The sequence below is a fragment of the Pelodiscus sinensis genome, chromosome 25, assembly GCF_052426305.1.
Source record: "Pelodiscus sinensis isolate ZL-2025 chromosome 25, ASM5242630v1, whole genome shotgun sequence".
NCBI lineage: Eukaryota > Metazoa > Chordata > Testudines > Trionychidae > Pelodiscus > Pelodiscus sinensis.
Window position 1 is genome coordinate 12,959,903 of NC_143076.1, and position 19,229 is coordinate 12,979,131.

Genomic DNA, 19,229 nt, shown 5'->3' on the forward strand with positions numbered 1-19,229 from the left:
CTTCTTTACCACAACGGTCTGGGCCCAGCGGGGCAGGAAAGGGTCTCCCCACCCCAGGAAGGAACCCAGTCTGACACTGATTGGCACGCCGCACACACTGAGCCCAGAGTAGCCAGAACAGCCAGACAGGGGCAGACCGATGGTCTGTCTAGCCCAGATCCCTGCTTCTGACACCAGGGACAGGGCAATGGGGAGGCATTTGCCTGCTGCTCAGAGCCCTTGCTGGTGGATGCCGGCTGTGGGGGATGGGGGCCAGCCACGGCCAGCAGCATGGGAACCTTCCCCGGGTCTGGTGGATTTTGGACTCACCTTTATGTCAGTCGAAAATCTGTGGTGCATTCGCTGACTTATTTGGGAGGTGGAGGGGGGGAGAGAGCTGCAAAAAAATATCAAACTGGTTTGTGTGGATGTTTTTTGAAGCAAGCCTTTTGTCCAGGGGAAATGAGGCCTTGGCTTGAATTTTATCCTCCTGGTTCAAAAAGGGGGTGACATTTGAAAACAGCTGTCAGTTCCGGGCACTCCAAAATCAATTTTCTCTTCACCAAAACCCCCGTGGCGCAGCTCCGTGCCCCCGGGCGCAAGATGCTGCTCGAGTCAGGCAGTGGCTGGACTAACGCCAGGTCTCCTGTATTCCCCGTTCGGGCCCTCACAGCCCGGCTGTTCTGGGATGTCTGTCTGTCTGTCCGCCTGCCTCTCGGAGCAGAAGGCAGGCAGATCCAGCCCCAGTGCCCAAACCTGCGAGGATGAAGGGGCTAAGCTTTGCGCTTGCCCTCAGAAAAGCAGTCACGGATCTGTCACTTCCCATCCATTTATTCTGAAAGCAGCGACATGAAAGTAGAAAAACAAACCCCTCGCATTGGAAAACTGGCATGCGCTCTGAGGGCTGATGTAATGCTGGCTGAGAGGCGTGAGAACACGGGCTCTTCCCTTTTGGGACCCCTGACTGGCAGTTCTGCGCTACGGGACAGCTGAACTTGGAAGGCAAAGCAAAGGGCCCTTTGCCCTATCTGTCTCCTTGAGACTTGATGTGTTTTTAGTGGACTAGACAGGCTAGAACAGGACAAGGCCCGCAAGAGCTAAAGAGCTACAATTCCAGGGCAGGCTTTTTGGAAAAGGCGACAAGAATTAAAAATACGTGGGAATCAGGAAAAGGGCTGGAAGCAAGGCAGGGTTCGCAGGCTGCCTGGCTTCTGTTGTTGTTCCCTTTCCCAGGCAAGAGAAAATGATCACAGCAAGATTTGGGCCTGCCCTGGCTAGCAGCCCTGCAAAAGCCTGCTCCCTCAGAGAGCCCCATTTCGGCTGCCAGGCGACCAAGTGGCTCCTTGTGAGAAGGGCCAGGTGGGCTCGTCCTTTGGCTGGGACGCTGCACACGATGAGTTTGCCCAGCCATGTGAGGGCTCCAATGGGCCTTTACAAGGAACTTGCTGTGGAAAAAGTGACACTAATTTCTGAACCAACGCTCGTTTTTTAGATAACATTGTTAGTCAGAAGCATTTCCGCTCCGGAAGCTGCTGGCTGCCCCCTGCCCTTTAAAGGAAACGAGCTGCGGTTCCAGCCGAGATGCAGATGCAGGCAGAGCAATAGACCCTGGCTGGAATTCCCCTTAGCTGAGAATGTGTGTGTGTGTTCACACTTCCCCGTTAATGTCACACCCTGACCGGACGGGCTGACTTGCGTGACGAGCAGGCTCCGTTGCTTTGGCTGTCACAGGCTGTTGGTCTTCAGTAAGTTTAGCGCCAAGGTGATCTGCAGCAGAGTAGTGTTACCGAGTGCGTGCCGACCGGCCCCTGCTCCCATGTGCAACAGAGCCCTTGGGCCGTCCTGGTCTAGGCTGTCCGATGGTCCCAAAGACAGACGCAGAATTATCCCCCCGGCCCTGTCTACGAGTCAGGAAAACAGGGGGCTTCCTTTGCTGAATCGTATTCAATTACCTTCCACTTCCATCTTCCGGCCCCCAGCCCGCGTCTCTCACCTTATACTAACTCTTCAAGGCAGGGTGCAGCTTTTGCTGGTGTTTCTGTGCAGCGCCAAGCACGGCAGGGCCTAGGCCCGTATTCCCAGAAGCTGCGCGATACACACCGCCATGGCCAGCCCTCTGGCGAGCAAGGCTGGATGCCTCAGTGTGCCGGAGCGAGATTCCAAGGAGCAGTTCTGGAAGGAAGGTGCCGGCACACGGCTAAGATCGGTCTCTCGGCGCCTGCCAGGGTTGGCTCGCCCCCATCGCTCACGTTATCCCACCTCCAACGTATCCCCACCCACAGGGCAGCGATTCGCAGCTGGGGGGCCCCCTGCCTGAAACCTGGAGCCCAGAGCCTTGTCCCCCACCCCCGCCTCCAGCCATGGGGCGAGGCCAGATGCCCCGAGCCCATAGGCAGAAATGGGGAGGGAGGGGCATAAGGATGTTGCTCCCAAACTGCAGGGCCAAAGTGGGGCAGTCCAGGGGCAGCTTCACTCCCCCCACCCCAAGCCCTGCTTTCTGGCCAGGCCGTAGACAGGACTCCAGACCCAGGTAGTGCAGGGCTGCTGCTCCTCTGGCTCGCCTGCCATAGAGCAGGCAGCTGGGGATTCCCCCCCCCCCCGCTGCTGCTGGGGCCCAGGGGTGCAGCTGGCTCCTCATCTCCCAGCCCCCACTGACAGCTGGGAAGAGCTGCCTGGTTGAGGGGGGCAGTTCTGGGGCTGGCAGAGCCCTTGGGGAGCTGCCACCACAAGGGGGAGCCCTCCTGGCACCTGAGCATTAGCTCCCTTCTCTCTGCAGCCTGAGCTGCCTCCCTGCCTGCACACAGCCCCTAGCTCCCCCCTTCCTATATCCCCTACGTTCCCCCTCCCTGCCCCGAGCTACACCCTGCCTGCACACAGCCCCTAGCTCCCCCCTTCCTATATCCCCTACGTTCCCCCTCCCTGCCCCAAGCTACACCCTGCCTGCACACAGCCCCTAGTTCCCCCCTCCCTGCCTCGAGCTACACCCTGCCTGCACACAGCCCCTAGCTCCCCCCTCCCTGCATCCTGAGCTACACCCTGCCTGCACACAGTCCTTAGCTTCCCCCTCCCTGCATCCTGAGCTACACCGTGCCTGCACACAGCCCCTAGCTCCCCCCTGCCTGCCTCGAGCTACACCCTGCCTGCACACAGCCCCTAGCTCCCCCCTCCCTGCATCCTGAGCTACACCCTGCCTGCACACAGCCCTTAGCTCCCCCCTCCCTGCATCCTGAGCTACACCCTGCCTGCACACAGCCCCTAGCTCCCCCCTCCCTGCATCCTGAGCTACACCCTGCCTGCACACAGCCCCCAGCTCTCCCCTCCCTGCATCCTGAGCTACACCCTGCCTTCATCCTAAATGGTTTTCAAATGTTTTGAGCTGAGGCTGCCGGTAGAGTTACTGGCTTTGGTCGTGTCCTTCCATCCCCCGACAGGCCCATGTGGCTGTGGTGCTCCCTTCGGGGCCTGAGCCCCACAGGCCTTTGCCCCCCAAAACTGAAGTCAGAGGGTGCCTTTGCCTAAGCATCTGGAACCCCGGCCTGGAGTCCCGAGTGCCCCTCCCCTGCCCACCGGCTCTTGGGCCCTGTTTTTAGAGCATGCTTGGGGGCCTCCGAGTGGAAAGGGGCTTTCCAAGCAAACGCTCTCCTCTGGGGCGGGCGGCAGTCGGGGGGGGGGGGGCAGTTAGAAGTGACTGTGCTATTTACTCAGTTCCCAGAGCCCCACGCGTGCTCCCCTCCCCTCCCCAATCACAGCGGCAGCCTCACGGCCTGTTGGAAATTGGACATGGTTTTAGGCCTGAGGCTGGAGGTGGGGTCAGCGTCTTGCGACCCCCAGCTGGCCGTGGGGTCCATTCGGGGCTGTCCTCGTTCACTGCGGCAAAGGCCAGTCACCAAGGCAACACGGGCCTCCTCAAACCTGGCCGGCAACCGTGCCTGGAGCGGCGCGGCGGCAGGACGCCTCAGGGGGCCCCCATGCCCCCCGCCAGCGGGGTGCAGCCCTTTAGGGGCGCTGCTTCGCGGAGCCAGAGAGCAGCCCCACTCCGCGTAACCCTTGCATGGCGCAGGTTCAAGGGTTAATAGCATCCAGCCATTTTACAGAGCGCCCAGGTCTCTGGTTTTCCGTTGTGTGGTGCTCTTTGGGCTGGGGCTATCCCCCCACACACACACACACCAGCGATGCACCCTCCAGCCGTCAGTCACGGCTGCGCAACACCAGCTGTGGTCAGAGCACCACCCCGGGAGCCAGCGGGTTACTGTGCTCATGGCACCAGGTGGTTGCAGAGACAAACCACACGCAGACCGCGAAGGGCTCACTCCCTGCACCCGCCAGGCCTGGCCCAGCAGCCCTGCCCCAGCATGGAGCCTCTCCGGGGGGGTCTCTTCCCTCCAGCCAGGTGCCAGTATCTGTCTGTCCCTTCCAGGGTAAACAAATCCAACAAGGCATTGGCTCAGGTCTGCAGCCCGACTGGACTCGTCCTGCCAGTGGCTGGGCCCACCCCCCCCCCCCCCCGGCCCTCCCTCGGCACAGGGGTCCAGGCCGGGCAGCCTATAAGTGCCAGCCGAGGTCTGTATCATCCCCTCCTTGCTGCTGTGCCTCTGGGCTCCTTCCTAGCCCAGCCTCCGTTCCCCATGTCGTCTGGGGAGGCCCTGCTGCCAGGGCTGGGCCCGAGCACCTGGGTTTGCAGGTAGCGGCAGAGGGAAGACATTCCCCGGACCGCCCCCTCCTGCTAACCCTCAGCCTGCTTCCAAGTGCAGCCAGGTAACAGGAGCCCACGCATAGCCCGTGTGGGATACGCGCCCCAGCCCCTGCCACACGGGGCTGGCAGTGTCCTGCCTCCCTTCAGCAGAGCACGAGCGCTGGGCGGTGGTTTCCAAAGACACAATTCAATGCCACGTGTTCTATGGGGACCAGGACGGCTACGTAGCCGTTTTCCCTACCCGCGTGGCATATCGCTGCCCTCTCTGGCTCCATTTGCCCGGGCGTGCAGCGAGGGATAATACTCCCGCAACCCTCCCAGGGAAGGTCTGAGAGCGGCAAAACATCCTGAGGATTCAAAGCCTGGTGAACAGCTCTCGCCATGTTGGTGACTGCTCTTCCTATTAGCCAGGCGGCCGTGCGAAGTGTGCGCCAGTAACCGGCGAGAATGGCGAGGGCTGGAGAAATGCCAAGCAGCGGGGTGGGCACCTTGCTCTGAGCTTGCAGTCTCTCTCTCTCGCTCTCACCCGCCATTAAAGGAAAAACGAAACAGCCCCCAAACGCCTTTTTTTAAAGTGTTTTATCCACAGTTTTTCGTTTTGCCTTCAAGGCCAGCGTGTGGTTCCTCACACCACATTCCTGCGCCGCTCCGCAACCTAGATTTACAATAATCCAACCCAGACTGAGAGACCCTCAGCACGTCTGGCAGATTCACCCATGTACAGGCTTCGGAGCAGGGACTGTTTTATAAAGAAACGCTTCAAAAGACTCAGCACAAGCGCTCCGAAGTGCAGGGAGCGTAGCGGTGACGCAGTCTGTACAGTAAATAAATCAGTGTGTGTGTCCCCCCCCCCCCTCCGGGACAGGACTGGTGAGGACACCCCCGCCTCGCCCCCATGGTGCATGGGTCTTGCAGAGCAGGGGCAGACGTCATCTCCCGGGATCCACTTCCCTACCTGCCTCCCCCTGTGCAAAAGCCAAACTCTTGGAACCAGGCAGCAGGGGCCGGAGCTTTCCGAGCCGGGGCACGTGGGTTCCCATGTTGCCATCACCCCGAGGTCCAAGTGGCCATGGGGGGAGGGGGGTGGCACCAAGACTCCAGGAACAAGCCCAAAGAGGCAGCTGAGAATCTCCCACCGCCCTGCAGAGCTCAGCGAGGGGATGCCGCAGCGCTGCAGTCCCGGCCCCCGGCTCTGCGGGGGTGGGGGGACGCTCTGCCAAGACACAAGGCCTGTGGGACAGGAGCCTGTCCTCAGACACTAACAGGGCAGGTGGTGGGGGGCTGCCACGGAACGGAATGGGAGCTTCCTATGCCCACCACTGCCACCCCAGCGGTTAAACCTCCAGCAGGCAGGCATATGGGTACACAGGCCCCTCCCACAAACACACACACACTCTAGAGCAGGGAAGGGACCCACAGCCACACCCAGCTGCAGGAACAGACAGACACATTCTCACGCCCACATACCTCCTCTGGTAGGGATGGGGGGACACACCCAAACCTTGCAGCAGGGACAGAGACACACACACATACTCTCCCCTTCCAGAAGGGACAGGGACACAAACTCACCCCCCCCAGCAGGGACAGACGTACATCCCCACACCCTCCACAGCAAGGAGCAGCGGGGACAGACACCCTCCCCACACACACACCCTGCATCGGGGAGCAGCAGCGACACAACCAGCAGCTCCGACAGAGCACTGGCCCCCATGGTCAGAAGGGCGCGATGTGTTTGTGGTTCTCTTTCCCTTCCCCCAGCCTGCTGCCTGCCGGCGTTGGCCCCAGACGCGCTGCCCCGCTCCCAGCGCGGTGGGATCTGGCTGGAGCCCAGGGCGGTTCTGAACGAGGGACACTCAGACAAGTCCTGTCTGAGCGGGGAGTGCACGCTAAGCTTCTGCCCCTCGGCTCACGCCGGCCCGGCGCCCACCGGGACTGCCAGGAGAGCGAGGAACTGCCAGCTCTGCTCCCCGGGGTGCTCCCAAGCCCCTGCCTGATTCGGCCCAGGGGTGCCGCCAGCCTCCGGAGGCTCCCTGCGCCGCAATGGGGACCACGGCAGTGACCTGGACTCCTGGTGGCTACTCACAAGGGGGCTGCATCGGGGTGGCGCTAGAGGACCACAAGGACTCGGGTTTCGGCCAGTGACACTGTCGATTGGGGGCCACTCCTGTGCGCTTCCTGGAGCCCCGCGGGATTCACAGCGGCGCAGCGAGAGCCCCATGGCGCCACGCACCGTGGGCTGCTCGGTAACTCGGGCGCGCCCGAGGAGTCGGCCAGTGCCCGAGGATTACCAGCAGGGCTTCGGCTTTTGGCTCTCGCCGGCTGCCTGGCCCCAGGAGCTACACTGCATGTGACGACGTGGAGGGATCTCGCTGGCTCTAGCCCAAGCCTGTGCCACTACAGAGGAGAAGGGGGGCTGAGGACCCGCCCTGCACCGGAGCTGGATTAGGAGGGAGTATCCCCAAAAGCTGCTGCCCCCTTCAGCCAAAGCAGGATGACCCAGTGCCCCCCTCCCCCCCCGGAGAAGCACGGCTCCTTACCCGCCCCACACGGCCATTCGCGTCACACTCGCTGTGCAATGGACACCAGCACTGCTCAGATGAACAAGCCTTTAAATTAGTTCGTTAAATTAACTAGCATTGAGCCCGAGCCCTGCCTGCTCGGGAGATTCTGCTTGCCCCCCACCCCTCCTCCCAGGCCGAGCCCCCGGGATCAGTACCAAGAAGAACCTCCCCTTCTCCCTCTCTGAGAGCTGGGTGTTAGCAGCAGGCATGGCCCAGCCCCACCTCAGGGGCCCAGCGCGATCTCAGCTGAGAAGGCAGCTGGGGCTGGCCATGGACTGGCCTCTCGTCGGAGCCTGCCAGTTTGGGGCCCAGAAACGTTGGCTGGGAGCAGGAGCAGCTTGGCAACCTGTGAGGTACCCCGGGCAGCGGGCGTAATAGGCCAGGGAGGCCAACGCCGCGCCCGGCCCCACACTCCACCTCGTGGCCGGGGCTCCCTCCTTCCCGGCTCAGCTCAGGCTGGTGGCAGGAGCTTACGCGGGCTGGCAACCCCGGGGTCAGGACAGTTTGGCTCTGGCTCCTCTAGCAGCAGTTGGAGGGGGCGGACGGGGCTCCAGTGAGGGAGGGAGCGGCTGGAATGGGGGGCTTGGGCAGAAGGGGCAGGACTGGGGACCAGCCTCCCCAGAGGGGGTGTTCCTCTGCCACCCAAGGTGGTATCTGCCGCCTTTGTCCCTTCCTCCCCTCCAGGAAACACCCCTGCCATCGAGGGGGAGACGAAGTTGATCCACAGTTTTAAAAAAGGAAGACAAACCCCTATTTATTCCTACTTCGGGTCAGAACGTGCGACCGAGGGGAGGCCGTTCCCAGACCGATCTCACCCCCCGGCTGAGGTGGCACTGAAGCAGCCTGGTTCTGCCTCCAGCCCAAACTCTTAGTTCCCCACGCTAGGCCCTCCCTGAGGGGCCGTCGTCCTCCAGAACGGATTCACACTCCTCCTCACTGCCTGAGGTAGGGGGAGGCATCTCTGCTCTGTCAGCGAAGAATAATTTAACATTCCCTCCACTCTGCCGCCTGGTCCCACTTGGCTCGCTAGCTCCCCATGCCTGCTGGGAAGCAGCTTGGGGGAGGCCAGTGTAAAAATCCACCAGCATAATACCGCAGAGTGCCCTCCCCCCAAAATACATTTTTAAAAGGCTTCCACCTTCAGCAGCATTCCCATGTGCTGCACCCCCCAGAGCTGGCTCGCACCACCACAAGAGACCCCCCTTCAGTCTCAGAGAACCAACCAAACGGGCGAGAAGTCGACAGTCCTTCAGCTGCACAGGTTCAGTCCAACAGTGTGGCACACGGCCCCAGTGCCCCCCATGGAGCGGGAGGGGCAGAGATGGGTGCAACAGCAAGCCACAACGGTTGCCCCCACTGCGCTGCCCGAACGGCCGGCAAGTCAGCGCTAGCTTGGCCGCAAAAGGATCCAGCCACAACATAAGGGCATGGATTTCAGTGCTCTGCTTCCGAGTTGACACGATACAGGCAAACGCCACGTCAGCCTGGGTGGAGGGGACTCTGCAGCCCTCTCCCCCGCCTGCCTCCTCCAGGGCCAGCGCTGTCCCCAGCAGTCAGCCCCGCCACGAGCACGGAGCCCCATTGGGGCCCTGTGGCAAAGCAGTGGCATCTCGGGGCCAGTGAATATCGGCAGCCACGGCAGACGCCAAGGCAACGGTGGGGAAGTTCCAGTCCGCGTCCCATCAGAAGTATGTCAGGTTCTTGATGATGCCTAAATCAAGCATCTTTTTTATTGCTTGTGTCTCTTGGGAGATATTGTGCTCGGAAGCCTGTGAGACAGACAAAAGGGAGCTCGTTAGGCCAGACCCAGGGAACGTGCGAACAGGGCGATTGCTAACGGGAGGTGAGCCGGCTCATGATGTTGCAGAACCACCGGGGGGGCAGAACAACATGTACAGTGGGGGGCTGAGAGCCACTGAACCAAACTACCTCTTGTGTCCTATGGAAACCGCTCCACGCCAGGCAGCCTGGCAGCCCCCGGCAGCCCTACTTCCAGCACCTCGGAGACACGCCCTCAGATTTCTGTCATCCCGGCAGCTGGGACAAAGCTGAGTGGCTCTGGGGTTCCAGGGGTGGCAGTTCCTGGAGCAGGAAGGCGAGCCCAGGCAGGAGGTCAGGTCAGGAGCTGCTACGTGACCCTTTGAAACATTCTGGGGGCCCAACTTTGGGTCCCGTGCGAAGATGGTTAAGCCCTGGAGTAACTGCCCTGGAGTCTCCATCGCTGTTTAGATGAACGCTGCCGGGACGGCCTAGATCAAGGGTGGGGGACCTTTTCTGGATCAGGGGCCACTGACTCACAGAAAAATCAGTCGGGGGCTGCACACAGATGAGAAGCAACCCCCCTGGCCCCCCAAAAACAACCAAACCTCGCTGACATGGCCCCTGGCTGAGAAGGAGAAAGACTCTCCCCACGTTCCCCTCGCACACCAGAGCCTGGGGGAGCCCAGGCTAGGAGATTTTGGGTGCTGCAGCCCTGCAGTGGGGGGGCAGGGGTCTGGAGTACCAGCACAGGCTCCCCAATGCTTGGGGGGGGCGGGGGAATCCTGAGCCTCAGGGGCCAGATCCAGGCAAGCCGGGGGCTGCATCCAGCTCCTGGGCTTTAGGTTCCCCATCCCTGGTCTAGATAATACTTAGTCTTGCTGTGAGAGCAGGGGATCCTCCAGTCCCATGTGTCTATGATGCTAGGACACCCTCCCGCCCGTGTTCTGCGGTCTGCACAGGGCCTCACACCTGGGCACCCTGACCCTGGCTTGCCGCGGCTGGACCGACCGGGTTACTACCTGGAAGTAGCCCTGTGCTTGCGCTGGGGAACACTCCAAAGGAATGGGAGGGAGAGCTTTTCCCGCCCACCACTGTCATGGGCACCGCTGCTCTCTGCTGCGTGGAGTGCATCCAGGCTATTCATGGCTATGACCACGGGCAAGTGCCCACAGCATACAGCCGGGCAGTATAACCCCTAGTTCTATTACACAACGAATCCAGACCACCTAGTGCTGCTCCCTCTGGTGAAGCCCCAAGATTTGCACGGGAAAGCTACAGCAAAGCGCGGTCACTTACAACCATGGACTTCAGGGTGATTTGCTCATAGTAGTGTATTGTCTGTTTCTTATTAGCGGAATCGGGGTAGCCGAAGCCTGCAATATGTACCAGGTCACAGAAGTGCAACGCCAAGGTGATGGCTAATAATCCCGTTGTCGGTTTCTAGAGGGGGAGAGAGGAAAGAGAGAGGGAAGGGCTCAGGGTGATCAAAACCATTCAGGCGGGGTTCGGTTCCGGGCGGTTCTCTCCCCCTTCTCTCTTTGGGGACAGGCCCCGTGTCTAAGACAGAGGCTCAGCATGCATGATCATTAGAGCTGCACACACAGAGCACGTTTCAGTTCACCAGTCTAAAAAAACATTAAAAACAGCGCGGGGCCAAACGAAAATGATTCATTTCAACTTGGAGGGTGTTTTTTAAAAAAATTCAAGGAAATTTCAAAGGAAAAAACTGTTTCTAACTCAAATAAAAATCAAAACATTTTGGTAAGAAAATGACACAATGAAACACTTTGATTTCTGTGGATTTTTAAGGTGCCTCCTTCCCCACTGAACCAATGCAGAAAAACGGACCCTTTCGGAAAATGCTTCCATTTGCATTTTTGGGTGAAAAAAGTTAAGTCCAAACATTTCCTCCAATTCTAGCAGCTATGTGGCTCACTATTGCCTGACTCCAGAACCTATTTGCTTTGCTCTTCACCAGCCACATCACTGTGTTGGCGTGCGCCAGGGTCTAGGGTCACCGTGCCTTGTGGTACCTGGACGGAGTTCACCACCTGCGTGTCACTTAGAATGGAGGCTCCCCCCTGAGAAAGGGCAGCTTCTAGCTGTAGGGCTGTTGCCATTACAAAATGGGATCTCAATTTTGCCCTGCATCTATCCCCAGTGGCCTTATGGGGTACAAAACTTCTCGACTGGACAAGAGATGGGATGTTGGTCACGAACGCCAAGAGACGGATGGATTTTTCAGGTAGCTTCTTGAAAACTCTCCCGATGGGGAAAGCCCTCCTAACTGTACCGGGTCATTGGGACCTGCACAGATCAAGGAGCTGAGAATGGATAGTTTAGGTAAAGCTTTACCGCAGGGGTATCCAGACAACACCTGGAGTCCTGTCCCAGCATGCACTGGGCTCACTCTGAATCTGGGACAAATTCTCTTCTTTGGCTGATCCAAAGCCCCAGGATGGAACCTAGGGGGGTGAGTCCCAGGGCACTGTACCCTCCCCTCACAAAATAGCACACACTGGATGAAACGCTGAGGAGAATGGAGACTCTTGTGTGGAAATCCATTTCTGAGAACACGGAGAAAGTCCTACAGCCGGTTTCTCTGCGTGTGGCGACAGAAGAAATCGGTAACTCAAAACCCGATGCGCGGACAGACAGAGAAAGAGGCCAAACAAACAACAGAAGGATTCAGTGCACAAAGATCCTTCTCCTGGAACAGAAACCACTTGCTAGTTTCTCCCTCCCAAAGAGCAGCTTCTCTGAGCCAGACTCCCGCTACAACCGCTTCCCAGCCTTCCCCCAACAGAGCCGTGTGAATAGAACCTCCAGGATGCCGGGAAACAGGCGAGCGGATTGCCAGTCTCTCTCCCCTTGGGGTGCATGGATCACCTAGCATTTCAGCTACAAAGCGCCATAAGAATCGCCCAAGGGGCTTTCGTCTGGGTCCCTTTCTGCCTTGCAGAATATTCAAAGCCACGTTGACCAGCCCTGGGCTACTCAGTAGATCAAGGGGGCAAGACGGGGGCAGTGCACCACACGGCCTTAGTGAGTTCCAGCTGGGGCTGCCCTCTCATTTAGATCCAGGGCACAACAAGTCGGTCCCGCTCTTCCCCCATCCCAGCCCACTGGCTCCCTTACCTGTTTAACCTTCCGCAGCTGCTTCATGGGAAGATTAAGCAGTTTAGCAGCAGTTATTTCCATAAAATAAGGGTTCAGAATTCGAACTTGCTCGGGATTGGCATCCCAGATTAAAGGGGGCTGCTTCCAGAACCCCTTGTGCACCTGGAAAAGGACAACAGGGGGGTCAGGGCTGCATTTTCCCCACCAGGGCAGCAGGCCTGGCGTGGCGGGGTTGGCAGCGATGGGGACACAGGGCAGAACTGCAGCCCGTTGCTCTCCCTGCGGCACTTACTCGCTTCTTGTCGTTGAGGATCGTCTCCAGCCAGAGGAAATCCATGGGTTTGAATGGCACCAGCACCAGCAGCGTATCCGGGTTGTTTTCCCGTTTGGGGTCGAAGTGCGCGGACTCTGGGTAGAACAGGCGCATGGTGGTCTTGGAGCCCACGTCTGCCTCGTACCTGTGAACTGGCGCGTTGTTCAACCTGGGGGGAGAAGCAGCACGAGATGAGGCGGGGGGGAGGGGAGGGTTCACCCACGTCCTGCTCTCCTCACAACCTGTCCCATGCACATCCCCTTTACGCTCACCGAAGCTTTCTCTGGGAAGCCAAGCAGGTCACCTGCCCGAGGGGCTATTCTTTTGGCACATCGGGCTGGTTTGTTCCTGCCCTCTTGCTCAGGCTTTTTTAAAGTACAGCCAGCGCTCCTGGACCCCTTCCCCCTCATATTAGCCTCCCAGGGAATCCTGCCCTGCAGTCCCCTGAGGGAGTCAAAGCCTGCTTTGCTGAAGTCCAGCTGCCTCCCTTCTTCTTTTTGTCAGGCTCCTGAACTCAGCCATCTCCTGGTCACTGCCCCGGTTGCCACCTCTTTCTACTTTGCCATGTTGCTGGCAACTCCAGCTCTCAGGAAAGCACAGCAGTTGGCTTCCCTGCCCGCCGCCACGTGGGCTAGTGGATGGTCCTGCCATCGGGCTGCTCTGCCCGACTTCCAGGGTCCACATCTCCAGGGCTTCCCCACTGCGTGCGTTGTCCCAGGGACCCCAGATTCCTGGGGCCTCACAAGGTCACTGCTGTCAAGCTGATGGCCTGGAACAGGCTACCCCATCTGAGCTGGCCAGGGACCCCAGATTTGTAGAGTCTGCAACTCAAAGAACAGCCCCCAGGGCCACAGGGCCCAGAGCGCTCAGGCTCCCAGGCCAGCTGCTGGCAGCCACATCTGAGAAATGTGAAAAGGAGATGAGCATCTGAGAAATGTCAGGTGTCCAGCAATTCTGAAAAAAGTGGATTCTGGTTGAGAATCCAGTCACATGGCAAAATGGCTTGGCCAGCTCCAGCCCTGCCCGCTCTCGCGCCCCCCAAAGCTACACCAAAAGAAAAGGGGAAGCTACAAGGCTCGTGCGCCGCATTGGTTCTGGTCTCTCGGCACGACGTTAACGCATCCCCTTTCCCTTCCCTCGTCGCGTCCCAGTGGATCCCTGCGTGCGCATCCCGGCTGTCCCCACACGCTGCCGTGTCCAGACGAGTCCATGGGGGAGGAAGCGCCTTACCTGATCACCACGTCGTACTTGTTGATTGCTTCCCCCAAGGAGCTGTTTAGGAGCCGGAGTCCATTCCCCACCACGGCACATCGCCGGCACTTCATGCTGCAAAAGAAAACAAGCTCAACCGAGTGCTCTCAGCGTCCCTTTCCTCTCCGGGGGATTCTCTCCCCTTGGCGCTGAACCAGTTAGCGCTTTAGACATTTTTAGAAGCAACCAAATGAGCCTGAAGTCCTTGGTGCCTCTAGGACTGAGCCTCTAGCCGCACAAGGAGAGAAGTTCTGCCTTCAGTTCTATGGCTTTGTGGTGCAGGAGCTCAGACAAGACCCCTTAAGCTCTGCGGCCCTGCAAGACTGCGTTTGCACCCCTGCATTCCAGGGGAAAGGCAGGCGTGAATTCCCAGCATGGCCATTTGTCGGACGTAGACACTTGCCCGGCCTCCGCCCACTAGGAACCAACCTGAAATCACAAGCCCATTTCACACAGATCACGGCGCCCTATTGCATCACAGACAAGCCACTGAGTGGGCAGCGACGGCCTCTGCGGGATGTTCCATAACCCAGCTTGATCCCAGCTTTGGTTTATTTCTCTCCTCGGGACGGCAGCTTTACCAGTGGCTGGAGATGACAGTGACACGAGGACAGGGCTGCTTACACTGTTCAGCCCTGCACTGGAGTTTCACTGGGCTGCCGAGATCTGGTTCTCGTGCCTGATTCTAGGTGGGCTGGGTCCTGTTCCTTTGCTCTGCTACACCAGAGCCCCAAATGCTCCGGGGTTGCAGGAAAGGGGTCACTTACCCTGTGGGTCTGACCTCCCCTCGCATGGTCCAGGCAAACGAACAGACCCCAGAGACAGCGTTCGGCTGTCAGGGTCCTGGGCACAGCAGCTACTCGCCAAGCCACAGCTGAGCTGACAGATACTGCAGCTCCTCACTCGCCTGCCAAAAACCAGGGCTTGTTTTGCCATGTGTCCCCAGCAGACTCCAGCAGCTGACTTCACTTTCGTGCAAGCAAACAGCCTGCTGGCTGGGGCTGCAGCACCATGATGTCACGTCCTGGAGCACATCCGCCAGCCCGGGAACGGGGCACACGAGCACACCTGCCAACCCGGGAGTGAGGTGCACGAGCACACCTGCCAACCCGGGAGTGAGGTGCACGAGCACAACCGCCAGCCCGAGAGTGAGGCGCACGAGCACACCCGCCAGCCCGAGAGTGAGGTGCACGAGCACACCCGCCAGCCCGGGAGTGAGGGGCACGAGCACACCCGCCAGCCCGGGAGTGGGGTGCACGAGCACACCCGCCAGCCCGGGAGTGAGGCGCACGAGCACACCCGCCAGCCCGGGAGTGAGGTGCACGAGCACACCCGCCAGCCCGGGAGTGAGGCGCACGAGCACACCCGCCAGCCCGGGAGTGAGGCGCACGAGCACACCCGCCAGCCCGGGAGCGGGGCACACGAGCACGTCCGTCAGCCCAGGAATGGGGCGCAGTCTCAGAACTCCAGTCTTGCCGAGGCTGCCGGAGGCAGCACGTTTGAGCCGTTTCTTCCAGAGAAGCCTCCTGTGCCCATTTGTGCCCCTCAGAAATCTGCCCAGCAGCCGCATGCCATTGGCAGCCTGGGCTCTTAAGGGGAGCAAGGAGCAGAATAGCAGGGACTGGTGTGGGGGTGTTTGCAAAGGGGCACCGCTCGGGGTTGGTGGCACCTCCAGGGGGCAGCCAACCTAGGAGATGGAAAAGGCAAACTCCCCTCCACGGATTAATGCAGGTTCCCAAACTGGGGGACATGAAGAAAATTGGGGGGGGGGGGAGCACAAGGCATCCTGTGCAGTCTTCAAAATGGCCACCTTAAAAAGGCAATGCCTGCTCTGCTCTTAAAAGGGCAAGTTTTTTTTTTTTTTGCTCAACAAGTTTTACTGCTATGGCGGGGGGGTCCTCAAAAGTCAAAAAGGGGGCATGATGCCGAAAAGTTTGGGAACCACTGGGTTAAAGGAAGCCTGGTGGTGGGAGGTGGCCCCAGCAGTACCACCTGCTGGCGGTGCGCCAGACCTGCAGCCAGACGGTGGGGAGACATGGGTTAGGGCTCAGTGCAAGTGGGGAGAAGCCCTCTCCCTGCAGTGTACATCAGGGACAGCATGATCCCCATCCCCCCGAGACACCAGCCCAAGTCCATCCAAGCAGGTCCAACTTTTGGCAAGTTCCCGAAGGAGAACAGCGGATGCTGGTTCTAAGGAGAGAGGTGAGAGGCCTGGAGGATTCTCCACCAGGAACTACGAATGGTGGGAGGACATCTCAGCCCTGGGCCACAGCGACACCCCCTGGCATCTCTGGGCCACTGGATTGATGGCAGCCAGCAGCTGAGCTGTCCTCCCGGGGGTCGGGGATGAGCAGTGCTTTAGGATGAATGCGGAGAACCTGCTGACGGCGGCATGGCAGGAGAGGGTGGCAGGAAAGAGACTCCTCCGGCGCGGTGCGGTGGGCATGGATGGTGGACGTTTGCACGACTGCCTGAGCCCAGATAATGGAGAAGAAGGAAAGCTCAAGAGTGCAACGGCAGCACTGAGATACAACCTGTGCCCTCCATGTGCCAGAGTAGTGATCCCTCTTCCCTCCCCCGCTTACACTCCCACCACCACCACCCACCCTGCGGGGACCTGCCATTAGTGAGACCCTGCCCTCTTGGCAGCCCCGTTCCTGAGCACCAATGGGTCCATTTTCTTGGAATGCACCGACAGGACAGGAGATGTTAGCCCAGACCTCAGAAATGTCCATCCCTGCCGGGAGCCTGGCTTTTGGGGCAATGTGCAGAGGGCTCAGCAAAAGAGAAGAGTGAGGGGGGATTTCACAGCAGCCTTCAAACTACCTGAAGGGGGTTCCAAAGAGGATGGAGAGAGGCTGTTCTCAGTGGTGATGGATGGCAGAGCAAGGAGCAAAGGTCTCAAGTTACAGTGGGGGAAGTCTAGGTTGGACATTAGGAAAAACTATTTCCCTAGGAGGGTGGTGAAGCACTGGTATGGGTTCCCTAGGGAGGTGGTGGAATCTCCATCCCTGGAGGTTTTTAAGTCCCTGGCTGGGATGATTCAGTTGGGGTTGGTCCTGCTTTGGGCAGGGGGTTGGACTTGATGACTCCTGAGGTCTCTTCCAGCCCTAATCTTCTATGATTCTCCTATAAGTGTCAGAGGTTTCAATGCAAATTTGTCTGAAAGCGAAGAGAATCTGGATCAGATCCAAAGCCCTGGAATCAAGTACGAGAAGCAGATCTGAATGACACCTGACCTCGCACCCGGCATCAGGACCGAAAGGGCAGCCGTGGTGATGGACCAGGACAGCAGTCACCCCTCAGAGCCCCGGAGGCAGTTTGACAATGTGGGCGCTACCTCCTAAGCTGGCCTATGCCTGTGAAACGTGTCACCCCAAGAGGTGGGCGGGAGCTTCCCACATAACGTGTTTTCGGTGGAAAATGCTGATTAGTCAAAACTAAAACTTCTCGTGGAACCGTTGGTTCTAATGCAGCAACACTGGGAAGGCTTCTCCGCGCGGGGGTGGAAATGACAGTCAAAGCCACATCGAGCAAGGGACCTCCCGAACCACCATGGGAGACCCGGATGGAAGTTCCTACTCTCAGTGGTGCAGAGAGGGGAACTGAGCCTGCATCACCCATATCCCAGCAGAGGGCGCTAACCACTAGGCTAGTGTGCTCATACAGTTTTTATAGGGTCTCTCTCCCTGGTTTTGCCATGAAGACTTTGTAGCATCACAGGTTTCTCTCCCCACCAGGACAGAATCAAGATGCAAAATCACAAGGTTTTTCCTGAAACCCTGCTCCTAATGCAGGCTGGCGGCTACTGATTGGCAGGAAGTGACTGAGCGCTCCATCAAGGGGATCCCAACACCAAACCACCTAAGAGGCCCGGCAGCAAAGCCACAGGCCCAGTGGGCTGTGTGGCTGCGCCCTCACGCTGGTATCAGACAGCCCATGGGGCAGAGGCGGAGCTAGCCCTGCCACTCTGCCCTGCAGCAGGCTGGGGGGTACAGCGTGGACGTGAGTCTCCAGCACTCCCAGACCCGTCTCCTTCCACAACTCTGTGATGACCATTCACCGACCACGCCAGCGGGCCCAGTCCATGCACTGGAATTACCTTTGGAGGCTCTGGGGCACCGAGTAGCTGGTGATCGCTAGCACCCGGAGGAGAGAGTCTTCTGCAAAGAAATACAAGGGGGGAGTCAGCAAGGCCCGTCCTCCCCAGACGCAAGGAGATGCCCATATCAGGCACCAGATCCCTGGCTGCCCCACATACCAGGGACTTCTCTTGGGGGGCTGCTTGCCTGGGATCATCCCCTTTCCCACCGTCAACGGCTCCCACCTCACCCTTCCTCTGGTCAAGGCAGTGGGGCCTGGCCACATTCCAAACCAATCTGCTTTGCCATGTGCCCACCGGCCAGGCTGTGGGGGGCAGTTAGAGAGAGGCAAAGAGGCTCTGAGCGCCACCCAGCTCTCTCCCAATGGATGGGCACCGCAGCCCATCCAGGCCTAAGCATCCTCTCCAAGGCTCCGGCAGCACCAACAGGGCAGCAGGAAGGAAAGTCTGTAGCGACTGAACAAGAACTGGACGGTGTCTCTGGAGCTGGCAGGGGAAACAGGACCAGCCACAATCAATTTCTAAGCATCTAGAGAACGATGGTGAATAGCCGGCACGGACCAGTTCGCAACACATCCTGTCAAACCAACGCCAGCTCCTGCTTTGAGAGGGTTTCTGGCCCAACGAAGGGGGGTGAACAGCAGATGTGCTGTCTCTTGCTTTTCGAAAGGCTTTCGGCACAGCCCCCAGGATATTTTCAGAAGCCAACTAGGAAAAGGTGGCCTCAATGCAATTACTGTGATACAGACGCACACGCAAAAGGGTGCATCTGGAGGTGTCCCACAGTACCCAGGCCTGGATCTGTGTTTTTAATGACTTGGCTATGGAGCAAAAGTGAGAAACCATTTTTGGGTGGGGGGGGGAGCACTGGCCCACAGAAAAGATCAATAATCCAGTGAGGAGCAGAATCAATGCCATGTGACTCTGACAACCAACCACACACTGTGGGAAACAAACGGCTGATGTATATTGCTTGTGAACACCCCAATGACTGACTGTCTGTGAGTAATTTCCTGACTGAAATGGGGGTCAGCGGATGAGACATTAACTCCCACATGGTCTTGAAATAGCCACAAAAGCCATAAGCAAGTGCAGGCGTGAGCCACCAGGCCACACTGGGACGTAGAAAAGCCCCACGGGTTAGACTGCAGTAAGAAACAGGAGGTGGCAGGAGCGACCGGAGAAGAGTGTATTTTCTTTATTGTGTGCCACGCTGCGATGAACCCAGCTCAGAGCCGGGTGCCCCAGGGCAAAGAAAGCAGGTTTGCTTACCGCTTCCTTTAGTCCCGTACGGCAGCTCATACGGCGATGGGGTCTTCACCCAAAAGTAATTGTTGAGCTGTAAAAACAGCGGGTGATCCCGTGTGTAACTGCAAGGGACACAGAGCGGGATTAGGCAGAGAACGTACAACCCTGAACGGAACTGGCTTCCTCAGCCGACGTCACAGT

At 58.9% G+C, this 19,229-nt stretch overlaps 1 protein-coding gene across 28 annotated transcripts in view; it reads right to left on the bottom strand.

Moving 5' to 3' along the window:
* Window positions 1-4,529: 4,529 nt before the first annotated feature.
* Window positions 4,530-19,229, bottom strand: part of ST3GAL4 (ST3 beta-galactoside alpha-2,3-sialyltransferase 4) — a 153,996-nt gene continuing 139,296 nt past the window's right edge. For 8 of the 28 annotated variants that reach the window (XM_089773334.1, XM_075909648.2, XM_075909653.2 and 5 more), the window contains 7 exons: window positions 19,053-19,150; window positions 17,781-17,841; window positions 13,658-13,753; window positions 12,407-12,596; window positions 12,133-12,276; window positions 10,291-10,434; window positions 4,532-9,002 (listed from right to left, as the gene is read on the bottom strand). In XM_089773334.1, the coding sequence (XP_089629460.1) occupies window positions 8,916-9,002; window positions 10,291-10,434; window positions 12,133-12,276; window positions 12,407-12,596; window positions 13,658-13,753; window positions 17,781-17,841; window positions 19,053-19,150 (820 nt within the window). In that variant the 3' untranslated portion in view covers window positions 4,532-8,915. Of the gene's footprint in view, window positions 9,003-10,290; window positions 10,435-12,132; window positions 12,277-12,406; window positions 12,597-13,657; window positions 13,754-17,780; window positions 17,842-19,052; window positions 19,151-19,229 lie in introns of all 28 variants that reach the window. The other 20 variants (XM_075909665.2, XM_014572782.4, XM_075909656.2 and 17 more) reach the window with 5 other exon arrangements.